The 12,282-nt window shown below is 38.5% G+C and overlaps 1 protein-coding gene across 2 annotated transcripts in view; it reads left to right on the top strand.

The window, feature by feature from the left end:
* The window catches only part of LOC109426877 (mucin-2), a 39,536-nt gene extending 37,757 nt beyond the window's left edge, over positions 1-1,779 (top strand). For both annotated transcript variants that reach the window (XM_062842867.1, XM_029864973.2), the window contains 2 exons: positions 579-1,169; positions 1,231-1,779. In XM_062842867.1, coding sequence (XP_062698851.1) covers positions 579-1,169; positions 1,231-1,682 — 1,043 coding nt within the window. In that variant the 3' untranslated portion in view covers positions 1,683-1,779. The remainder of the gene's footprint in view (positions 1-578; positions 1,170-1,230) is intronic.
* The last annotated feature ends 10,503 nt before the right edge of the window (positions 1,780-12,282 follow it).

Here is a 12,282-nt window from a genome sequence, read left to right as displayed (position 1 = left end):
ATTGCCACAAAAGTATAATTGTTACTTGGGTTAGGCCGTTCCAAGGCTGCCTTAGAGTCTCTTACTGGCACTTGCAGGAGAAGCAACCACCCGAACATGGGGAACAATCGCTTATGAGCTGTTCCAAACGTCAAAATCAGACACTCAGGCTTGGTGAAATAACCTTATCTTCTTCTCTGTCAGCTTAGCAGTAAACTGCCGTAATTCTGGAAAGTGACGTAAGCGACATTGACGATTTTGGCACATTTTTGGTTATTGTGCATTAAATCATTGATAGTTCTCCAAGTTTCCTTCCATAGATGCTAGATTAAGACTAGATCTTGTATCCTAATATAGCGAGCATACTACAATGTCATTATTTCACTAGATATATTCCAACAGACGTTGAAATTTGGAATGGCGTTTACGTCACTTTGCAGAGTTACGGCAGTAATGTTCTCAGTACCTAGTGGTTAGGGATTTCAGTTGCTGGATAAAAGGCTTAGGCCTATTTAAAACCTCCTGGTTCACAAGGCACTTATGATACGCATTAATATATCATCATCAATATAATAACTTGTGCACAAACATCATTTCAGATACTTATAACTATGGCTACGAGGTAAGTCCAGACGGAAACTTTCACCACGAGCATCGCGATCATAATGGAGTAACGTACGGCTGTTACGGATACATCGACTCTAAGGGAAAGCTTTTCGTGACTCATTTCATCGCAGACCGAAAAGGCTACCGTGTTGTGGAACCGAACAAACCCCTCAATGTCTATCTGACCGACCGGATATCGTGGCAAGCGTTTCTGCTCCCTAAAGGATGTGGACAATCTTCGTCAATTGTTTCTCATCGTCCGCGACCGGAACTCATATACAAGCCACCTGGAGCCGTTAGTACGACTACTTCAACGACTAGGCGACCTTCAACAGCTAAACCAATGGATACTACAACCCACAAGCCTTCTCCTGTATGCTCGTGCTCACAATCAACCACGACGAACAAACCTTCAATCTCAGACATTCTGACCCCAAAACCTCCATCAACAACTACCATGAGATCAACAACGGTTTCGACCACAACTGTCAGAACTTCCCAAGCCACAAGTCCGTCCACCACTGTCGCAGCTACTCAAGCTAGTACCACACCGAATCCAACTACACCACCTCCATCTAAACCAAGTACAGTAGAAACATTTTTCAAACTTCTCAGACATAAAACCTCACATCTCTTTTCTTGTAGTCATCCCCACCATCATCGACATCGATGCCGATGTCAACCTCCTGAGCCCTTCGCAGTACGTCCGACAGCCGAACATATCTTCGTTCGGTGAAGCGTCCAACAGTTCAACACCCCCTGCTTTCTACTACGTCCCGTACAGGTACCATCTAATGCCACCCCCATGCGTCCCTTCGACAGCACCACCGGGCAGTTGCCACTCCCACTATGGCTTCATCGGATTGGCTCCGGTTGTTTTCGTACCCATTGGGGCGGCCAAAAGCCTAGGCTTACCGGCCGATGACTTCGAAAGCGATGCGATCCCTTTGAGAATGTTTGCCAAAGATAGCGGTGGGAATTTGACCCTCTCGGAGATGCTAGATGACGGGGGTGAAGTTATTAGGTTGGATCATTCCGGTGTGCTTCAGGGGATCGTCAATGGTGGGGATTTTGAATCGCTGAAGCGGGGTAGTTGAGTTATGTAGTAAGGATTTTCTATTGTGATATATTGGCCTCACACATTGAAATGGACTGCTTCCTTCTATTTCACGGAATAAAGATTTTTGACATAATCAGCTATACAATTTTATTTGCATCCAAGGCCGTTAGTCCAAACTAAGATTGCACAATATTACAATTTAGTACAGTACATAATCAACAATAGCACGCCACGGAACTCGGTTTGTAGATGCCGCTCTCTACCTTTGGACACGCCAAATTTTTGCCGGATCACGCTCCATTTGGTCCGCCCACCGGGATGAATACGCTCCACGCTTTCTTGTGCCAACCGGAACAGTAGCGGACACAAACTTTGCAGGGTTGTTGTCCGACATTAATGCAACATGTCCTGCCCACCATATCCATCCGGCTTTAGCCACCACCGTAGAGTGCAGCGGGCTCGTATTTCATCTTCCTTTGCCACATACCGTTCTCCTTCACACCACCGCCGAATATCATTCTTAGTACGCGTCGCTAGAAAACTCTAAGTGCTTGTAAGTCTTTTACGAGCATGGTCCATGTATTGTGCTCGTAGATGACCACCTGTCTTATAAGCGTCATGTACAACATGGTTCAATAAATTAGTGAAGAGGTGAATCTTCCGGAACACGCAGTAGGCTCGACGTCCACGACCGTTTCTCAAGCAACGACGTCAAGAATCAAGATCATCGTAGAAGCGTTTGAATCAGGTAGATCAAGAGGAGGAATTCAGACAGTGGCGTAGCTAGGAATTTGAGCGCCCGGTGCGGAACCAAATTTGTGGACCCCATCAAAATTACAGGTGTGCATATTTTGCAATGATGAATCTATACATTTCAGTCTCGAGTGACCGCGCTGTTGTATTTTGTACCTAACTTTGAAAAAATCTCAACTTTTGTACTCAGCATTATCGTGATGCTGACAGTGGTGGCCGACTGAGAAACGGATGGTTAAAAATTATTTTCTGCAATTCTTTATGAATTTCTTCAGGGATTTCTGCAAGGATAGGGTAGCGCACCCAGAAATCGCCCACACCCCAGTTTTCGCCCACGTACTGGATCTTTTTTATTTTAAATACGTTAAATCTGTTTTTGAATTATTAATTCTAATGACAATACATAGTTTTACATTATTCTTAATCAAAAACCTAAAATTGTAGCATCACATTCTGAAATTGATTCGTAAATCGTATGCTTAGACAAACCATGCTAGACCAAGCCCTCAGCATATGATAAATCACTAGAAATGCCATACATGAAAATAGGCATAAATGTATATATTGAAAGTGTTTATCGATATATTTTCGTTTATAACGTTGAATATCAATTTAATTATATTTTAAAAGCTCTTTTAAACGGAAATGTTGTGATTAAATTCGCGAAATTCCATTTAAATCAGATGGCGAAAACTGGTACTCGAATTAAGACGCTGAACCATAATTCGCCCTGGGCGAATCTTCATATACTGTACTTCTCATACCCGCTGAGCCAGTTTTCGACCCTCTTGGGCGAATTTTACCGAAAAGCTGTTATTTTTATGAAAGCGGTGAGAAGGCCTAAACTTGCTTTATTCTAGTTCAAAATCGTTTATCTGGTAGGTATTTTGATAAGAAGGTGGATTGGATAAAAATCTAAGAGGGGAAGGGATATATTGTTAAGCAATCCCGCACAGAGAAATACCGATTGACATAAAATCCAAACAAGGTTAGTTTTTCCCATGATGTTTATTGTTGAACAATGTAAAATCATATGCTGACGACCATAAATTACAATTTAGGCAAACCATATCAGATAGTGGCAATATGTTATAGTACCCAAGTATTGTTGAGCTATATGTAGATGCAAACTCGTTTGTAATGTAAACTGTTTCGAGAAGGTAGCAAAATTCTTGGCGTTCATCCAAAATTTGTTATTTTTTGCGATAGAGTCCCGCTACCATGTGTTTCTTTGTTTCGTCTGAAGTAAAAAGACCCAATTCCTAATAAGAAAGCAAAAATTGAAGCTTGTAATATTCAAATCTGATCGCTTGATGCGCTGATTATCATGCATTTAACAACATAACAATTTCTGAAACAAAAGTTTGATTCTCGCTCAAAACGTAACGCGTAAAATGTGTCCAATATGATGATCAGAAATATTTCCTCCTTTGGATCATTCTTCTTAAGCCTTCAGTACACGCTTTGCCAAGTGTGCAAACTTTTCCGCACGCATAACCCAACAGGCCAAAAACGGTCGCAACATTGACAAAACATTGGAAATGTCAAGCGTTTACTTCGATGTTTTAGTGGAGCGGATCTGGAGTGATGGTTAAAGCACGTGCCTATCACGCCGAGGACCTGGGATCGAATCTCACTCCCGACAAACTCGCTAAACGTGAGTTCTTCCTTCGGAAGGGAAGTAAAGCGTGGGTCCCGAGATGAACTAGCCAAGGGCTAAAAATCTCGTTAATATAGATAAAAAAAAGATGTTTTAGTTTTGCAATTTAAGGGATTAGTAGGCGCTGAAATTGTAAATATTTTTGTCAGATTTTTCCTTCTTTTCTGTTCTTTAGAGTTATTAATAGTGAAAACAGTGACATGATCACTCAAGTTCATCATTCCCTTTTCGGCCAAAAGGCATTCGGCCAAACGGCAATCGGCCAAATTACCCTTTTGGCCAAATGGCGTTCGGCTAAATGACATTCGGCCAAATAATATGAAACCAGGTCACTGTGTTGTGTAAGAGGCAATAAATGAAGAATGCTACAACTCGAAATTCAGACTACTTCTGATCTAGTACTCGATTGTGTCTTATTTTTGAAAAAAAAATGCTGCACCGGTTCATTATGATAATTGTTTAATGGAAAACAAATTTCAAATCAAATTAGGCCAAAAATGGTATAAACAAAAGATGGAAAATTAACGAAAATAGAAGTAATTCTATCATGTGGGAACCCATGGTACCCATGGCCGGCTATTTGTGGTGTATTTTCTTAACTGGAAACACAATAGATACATCATTTTGACGTCATACATTAATGTTTTAGTTCATCTGCAGATAAATTACATTATCTTAAGCACCAAAACATGTAAAGAATGTTAAAACAATAAGTTTTTAAAGTGGGCGAAAACTGGTTCCAATGGTGGGCGAAAATAGGATCAAGGGGGTCGAAATTGGGGACCTTGAGGTCGTTTTTAATTAAACCATTTATTAAAGATTTCACGACATTATTTATAAATTTTTGTCCCGTAATAGCAAGAACACATGCGTTTTTACATATTTACCGAAAAAATGTAGTTGACTTGTCCTAGAAGTATGATTTTTAAGCTGCGGAAGACAAATTCCCGCATAAACTGGGCGATTTCTGGGTGCACTACCCTACATCCCGGAGCTCTATCAATGAGCGTAAGATTTTTTTCTAAGATTTATGTCGAAATTTTTTTAACAATTGATTTCGGAATTTCACCAAGTAGTCCCTTAGTAATTCCTTCAATGTTTGCTGTACCGTTTAAAAAAATACCGTTTTAAAAGTACTTCAGTGAACTTAAAAAAATCTTGCAAAGGCTTCATCGAGTATTTCTAGAAGATCATGCATAGAATTCTAAAGAAATACAAAAAAAAAAACATGGGGTTCTCACTAAACAGATTAAATTGCTGCGTTAGCCATGAGTTTCTGCTTATTTGAAATGTTTCATGATTTTGCGCATGAAATAATCAGAGTTTGCCTTGATGATCGCGGCGTTTAATCAGTTTAATCAGTTTACGCTGTAAAGTGAATCCCCTCACTATAAAAATTCTGCAATGATTCTTTTAGAAACAGATACTAAATTACATCGGAATTCATTCAGAGGAAGAGAAGTCCTTATAAAATGTCTGCAAACATTCCTCCATGATTTCTTTCAGGTGATCCTCCAAGTATACCTTCGATGATTTTTTCCACAGAAGTAATGTATTGCTTCATAGATTCTTTAAGAATTTCTCAACTATTCTCTCACATTACTCTTTCAGAGAATTCTCCAACAATTTTTTTTGGCATCTCCTCAAGCATTCATCACTCGTAATGGCGTTCTTTTAAAGATTAAAAAAAAAATGTTCCAAGGATTCCTCTAGAAAATCCTCCAATGATGCTTTCAAAAATTACTGCAACGCTTTTTTTTGAAAAAAAAAATCGGCAAGGATTTTTCAAGGAGTTTCTTTAACGTTTTACTAAAAAAATCAGGAAACTCCAGGAAATTTCAAAAAAAAAATCATTGGATAATAATTTAAAATAAATCTCCAAGGATTCCTACAGAAGTTTCTCTAAGAAAATTCTAAAGGGAACTTCTGAAGGAGTTCTGTAGGAATTCTTTCAAAAAATCCTTCTGGAATTCCTCAAACGAATTCTTTAATATCCATCAACTCTGGGAGTTTTTCCAAGGATTCCTTCAGGAATTTTTGTTAGCATTCCTCTGTGAACTCTTCTAAAAATTTCTATTGCAATTTTTGATAAGACTCCTTCAAAATTCTGTTGAGAAACTTTTTCCAAAATCTTTTCAAGTTTCTATCAAGCATCTCAGTCAAGAATTTCACCAGGATTTATTATTGATTCTTTGTCTTGAGTAGGATGAAAATTGAAGCGTATATGCTTAAATAGTAAAGGAACAGATACCAATCAAACAATTTCCTCAGAAGTGTTTCCAAGGATTCCTGCCAAGACTGTTTTGCCGCTTTCATCAGGAATTCTTTAAGAATGCCAAGAAGAATCCCTTAAATAATTTATGTAAGGCTAAGATTTCATACAGGATTTCCATCAGGAATTCCTACGGGAATTTTTCAAGGATTTCTTAAATATTTCTTCAAAAAAATCTTTTGAAAAGTGTCAAAAGATTCTCAATTTTTTATCAAGGATTTAGAAATTCATTAAAAGGTTTCATCAATCGGATAAAGCATGAGATCGCTTTAAGAATTCTGCCAAGGTCTTATTCAAAATGTCAAAGAAATTCCTCCCAAACTTTCTACAGGATTTTTTCCAAGATATATTTAGTAGTTCATCCAATAAATTCCTTTGCGATGGACTTATCCACCGATGAACCGAATTCATCGCGGTCCGAGAATTTTGACACTAGAGCGGGGCCGTTCCAATCAGAATTGGACGATTCTGATTGGAACAGACCCCGCTCTAGTGTCAAAATTCTCGGACCGCGATGAATTTGGTTCATCGGTGGATAAGTCCATTTCTCCAAAAATTCATTCAGAATTCATTCAAGTATTTTCTTGGAGTTTCCTTAATTGATTTCATTCATCCATTCTTGAACTGATTTTCCCAGGTATTCAACAAATAATTTCGTGAAAGAAATTTTTCAGGAATTCTTTCATGCAAGGATTTCTTCATGTATTTATATAAGGCTGATACACATTTTATTTTTACTTTTTTGTCTCCCCCCCCCCCCAATTCTTTAACGAATATTCACAGAAATTCCTCCACAAAAATCTATTGAAATTTCTTAAAATATTTGTAGGAATTTCTTTCTTATTTTTTTAGGATATTGTTTGGGAACTTCTCTGGTAGTCATCTTATTTTTTTGCCTTTCTCGTACACTAAGTGTACTGGAAAGGCTATATGTTCACTCCAAAAATGACTTTTCGATAGAATGCCCGGAGGGTCGAGTCACATATACCAATCAACTCAGCTCGATGAATTGAGGTGATGTCTGTGTGTATGTATGTGTGTGTGTATGTATGTGTGTGTGTATGTGTGTATGTGTGTGTACAAAAAAAACTCACATCACTTTTTGGCAGTAAACCTGAACCGATTTTAATGACCGACGGTTCATTCGACGGGGAATCTGGTCCCATTGTTTCCTATTGAAAATGGTTTGGATCAGTCCAGCCGTTCCGGAGTTATGGCCATTTAGGTGTTCTGGATCGGTACCCCAGGAAGGGGCCAGATATGAAAACGCTACAAACCCATCCATGCGACATATCAAACTACGGCATTTTCGATAACTTGATGAACGGTAAGCAGAAAAATGGTCTCAGACCATATCTGAACCGGTAGTGTCCCGGAACCGGTTCCGGGTGACCAAACATAAAAGTGCACTAAACCCATGCATGCGGCATATCAAACCGCAGCTTTTTCGATACCCTGATGAACAGTATGAAGGAATACATTCTCAGACCATATTGGAACTGGTAGTATTCCGGAACCGGTTCCAGATGTCCCGCTGGAGGTGGTTAAGTATAAAAGTTAACCAAACCCATGCATGCGACATATCAAATAGTGGCTTTTTTGGCATCCTGATGAAAGGTAAGCAGGAAAATATTCTCGGACCATATTTGAACCGGTTGTGTTCCGCCGGAAGTGGCCAAATATGAAATTGAACTAAAACCATGCATGCGACATATCAAACCGCGGCTTTTTCGATAACCTGATGAACAATATGCAGGAAAGAATTCTCAGAACATATCGGAACCAGTAGTGTTCCGGAACTGGTTCCAGATGTCCCGCCAGAGGTGGCCAAGTTTCAAAGTTAACCAAACCCATACATGCGACATTTCAAATAGAGGCTTTTTTGATATCCTGATGAACAGTCAGCAGGAAATTATTCTCAGACCATATGTATCTGAACCGGTAGTGATCCGGAACCGGTTCCGGGTGTCCCGCCGGAAATGGCCAAACAAAAAAGTGAACCAAACCCATGCGACAAATCAAATCGCGGATTTTTAGGTATCTTGATTAGCAAAGTTTCCGGCCACATTTGGAGCAACCGGTAGTATTCCTCACCGATTAAGGGTGCCCCACACAGAAAAAAATATGTAATTAAAATTCAGCGAGAAATCATGCACATAAAGGGAATGCTAGATTTAGTGCACTTTTACATGAGATATAATGTAAAATTACATTACCATCGTGTGAATTTCCGCCAACCATCGCGTAAACCATCATGGACTCCAACCGGTTACGTGACTATTAGCGGAAATTTACACGATTGTCACGTAATTTTACATGATATCTCATGTAAATATGCACTAACTCTAGCATTCCCTTTATGTGCATGATTTCTCGCTGAATTTTACATGAATATTTTTTTCTGTGCATCGGAAGTGATCAAATGTAAAGGAGAACCAACCCCATAAATAGCTGTTTTGGTAACCTGGTGAACGGTTAACAAGAAAAATAATCATAGACCACACTTTGGAAAACCAATACTGTGCCGAAACCGATTCCAGGTGCTCCGCCGGAAGTGGTCAAATGTAGAACGGAACCAAACGCATGCACACCGCGCATTAAATATCGGAAAAGTCTCAGGCCACTTTAAGACTACCGGTAGTGTACCGGAACCACTTTCGAGTGTCTCGCCGGAACTGGCGAAATGCATAAATAAGCGTTTGGTAGTACATCAAATAGCAGCATTTTTGAATACACGATGATCGATTCGTAAGAACATAGCCTCAGACCGTATTTTAGACAACCGGTAGTGTCCCAAAACCAGTTCTGAGTGTCCCACTGGAAGTGGTCAAATGTTAAAGTGATCTATACCCACCCATGCATGAGATAAATCAAATCGTGTTTTTTTTTGGGTAACCTAATGAACGTTAGCAATGAAATAGTCTCAGACTATATTTGGGAGACCCGGTGTGCTCCGGAACCTGTTCCGGTACCGCATCGAAAATAACCAAATGTACCATGCAACATATTACATCACGGCTTTTTGAATAACCCGAGGAACGATTAACTAGAAAATAGGCTCACACCACATTACAGACTATCGATAGTGTTGCACAACCAGCGTTTGGTGCTTCGCCGGAACTACGAAAGTAAATAAAATCAATGCAAGCGATAAATATGTGTAAGAGAACAAAATCTTACAAATTAAACCCACATACAAACAGACGTTGCACTATACTCACTACCTATCGCTCTTGTTTTCAACGGTCAATAACATATAGCCCAAATGTTCAGAAAAAAAAATTGTGATCTGTGATTGTGTAAAGAGTTATCTTAGCTTGTTAGTATCGTCTTGATATTGATCAGCCTCCAGTGTTAGTGAAGGTGCTTAACAAAGTGCTCAAGCAGTCAACTGAGAAGTCTGATATTTTTCAGCCCTGCTTATACGTTGAACATAACGTCGGACTATGTGCAATCAATAAGTTTTAAGTCAATTCAAAGATGTCTTTGATAAAATGCTTGCTTTTCTATAAAAATATTCAAATTCAGAAACACTTTGACTTACGCTGTCGGAAAGATTGTGAGAACATGTTCGACGAGAAAGGCACTATCACCACTAGGTGGATTAATTTGGGTTTTTTTTTGTAAATTTCTTAGGTAATTCTTTTGGGATTTTCTTCGGCCGTTACTTTGTAAATTTTTGTTTTTTTTTTTTTTCATTTGCAAGAGTGTATTTCATAGAACTTTAAAAATAATAACAGACAGAATTCCGTAAGGAATTATCAAAAAAATAAATAACAAACGAATTCACTAATTTTCAAAGTACCTGTCGAATGGATTTCTAGCGGAACTATTGAAAGAATCACAAAAGTATTAGTCAGGTTTATTAACAAATGGAATGCCGTTGAAATTTTCAATTCAATTGCTGATATCCCGTAAGAGTTGCTTGATAAATTTCCAAAACAATTGACCTAAGAATTTCAGAAAGTAATGCTGTAGATATTTTCAGAAATAATTACCTAAATCAATTTCGAATTTATTTATTGTCGAGAAATTTCCAAAAGATTTACTGAGTCAAATTCCGAAGGAGTTGCCGAAATACTTTTGTCCAAGAATCCCCCAAAAATAATCTTATAAGGAATTTACGAATCCAATAAAAATTGCTAAAATGATTTCCAAAAAATTTGCTGAAAAAAATCCGCAAAGGGTAATTTGAAAGATTTGGTCAGGTAAATCACGGGATATTCACCGAATGAATTTTCAAAGTAAATGCCAAATTAATAAACCAATCAACTCTTATGGGAATTGGCAAGGAAGTTTCCAGAAGAGTGTTAAAGTTTTTCCCAAAGTAATTGCCAGAGGATTTTTCAAACGTATCGCAAAAAAAAAAAATAACAACCAGCGAAAAGAAGCGGTTCGCAAAGCCATTGCTGAAGCATTTCCGAGAATTGATTAAAGAAGTTTCCAAAGGAATTGCCTAACAATTGCTCAAAAGAATTGCCGCAGAAATTTTCAATGAGACTTCTAACGGAGATCCTGAAAAGAATTTGATTTGTTTACCAAAGGAATAGCGAACTCAATTTTCGACACAATAGCTGAGACAGTTTCCGAAAGAATTGTCAAAGAAATTTTCTCAAAAACAATGCATAATGAATTCAGAAAAAAAATGCATAAGGAATTCCCAAAGGAATTCCCAAAGAAAATTTTCATCAGCAACTTTTCTATTGATAGCTTTAAATATTTCTCAAGCGATAACACCAGTTTTGTGTTACGGTTTCATCAAGCATTTATTCCAAGCAGGGTATGAAAAACGGATCACGCCGAAAAACAAACGCTTTGTCCTAAACGGTGCATGTTGGTAACAAAGGCGCTCCGCAACAAACGCATGTCAGGCGATGAGAGCAATAAAACAAACATCACTTGCCGTGCGTGTGCTGATATTCCGGCTTTTCTGCCGAAATTTCCGACCCACATCATCGAATTCATAAGCATTTGGACGAATTAAGACTCTTGCAAACCTCAGAGTCGAATTTCAGTTGTAAAACAATGCGAAAATCACGATGTGAATAGAACGAGACAAATATTCCTACCGTTTTTGTTGTGAACAAACTCGGGAGCGATTTTGTCATTATCTGCTAACGAAAAAACAAAGCGTTGTTGCCGTGCCTTCTTTGTTGCCTATTTTTCGCTTGCGGTGGCATATTCTGCGTACACTGATTCCAAGTGAAGAACTCCAAGAACTTTTTCTTGGAAATCTTACGATTTATCTAGGAATTACTTCAAGGACTTTTTACAAATTCCTTCAAAAGTTCCTTCGAAAGTTGCTACAGGGATTGGTTCGGGAACTCCGCTTAGCGTCTGATAATCGGAAAACTAGAAAATATTTCATCGGCAAATTTTTTTCCATACATTTTGTATGGGACTTTTTTGGGTTAACCCTCGAACGATCGCGCTGTTGTATTTTGTACAACACGTTGAAAAAATCTCGCTTTTTGTACTCAGCATTAGCGTGGTGCTGACGCAGGTAGTCAACCGCGCGAGTTACGGAAGGTTAAAATAGTAATTATTGAATTTCACACACCAAACGCTTTCAGCAATATTTTGCTGAATTTCGCCGAGCTGACGGGTCCAGAAAATTGTTTGCTGAACTTTCGGCAAAGTTTGCTGAATTTCAGCAAAACGTTACTGGTGATCAGCAGACTTTACTGAACAAATCAGTTAAACTTTTCTGAATTTCTGCAAATTTTTTGCTGAAACTTTCAGCTCGGCAAAATTCAGCAAAATTTTGCCGAAATCCTCAATCGATTTTTGGTGTGTAGTATGGAAAATAGCCAAAAACTCAGCTAACTCAAATTTTCCCCGATAGAATATTTTGAAATTTTGCATTTATATATTATGGTCGAAATTCTAACATTCTATGAAGAAAAATCCGAACATGAAAGTTCGATAATAATCGAAATTTGGACACCGTGT

This window comes from Aedes albopictus, chromosome 3 (genome assembly GCF_035046485.1).
Source record: "Aedes albopictus strain Foshan chromosome 3, AalbF5, whole genome shotgun sequence".
Lineage (NCBI taxonomy): Eukaryota > Metazoa > Arthropoda > Insecta > Diptera > Culicidae > Aedes > Aedes albopictus.
The sequence above is the reverse complement of the archived record's forward strand: the minus strand, read 5'-3'. Positions and strand labels throughout refer to the sequence as shown.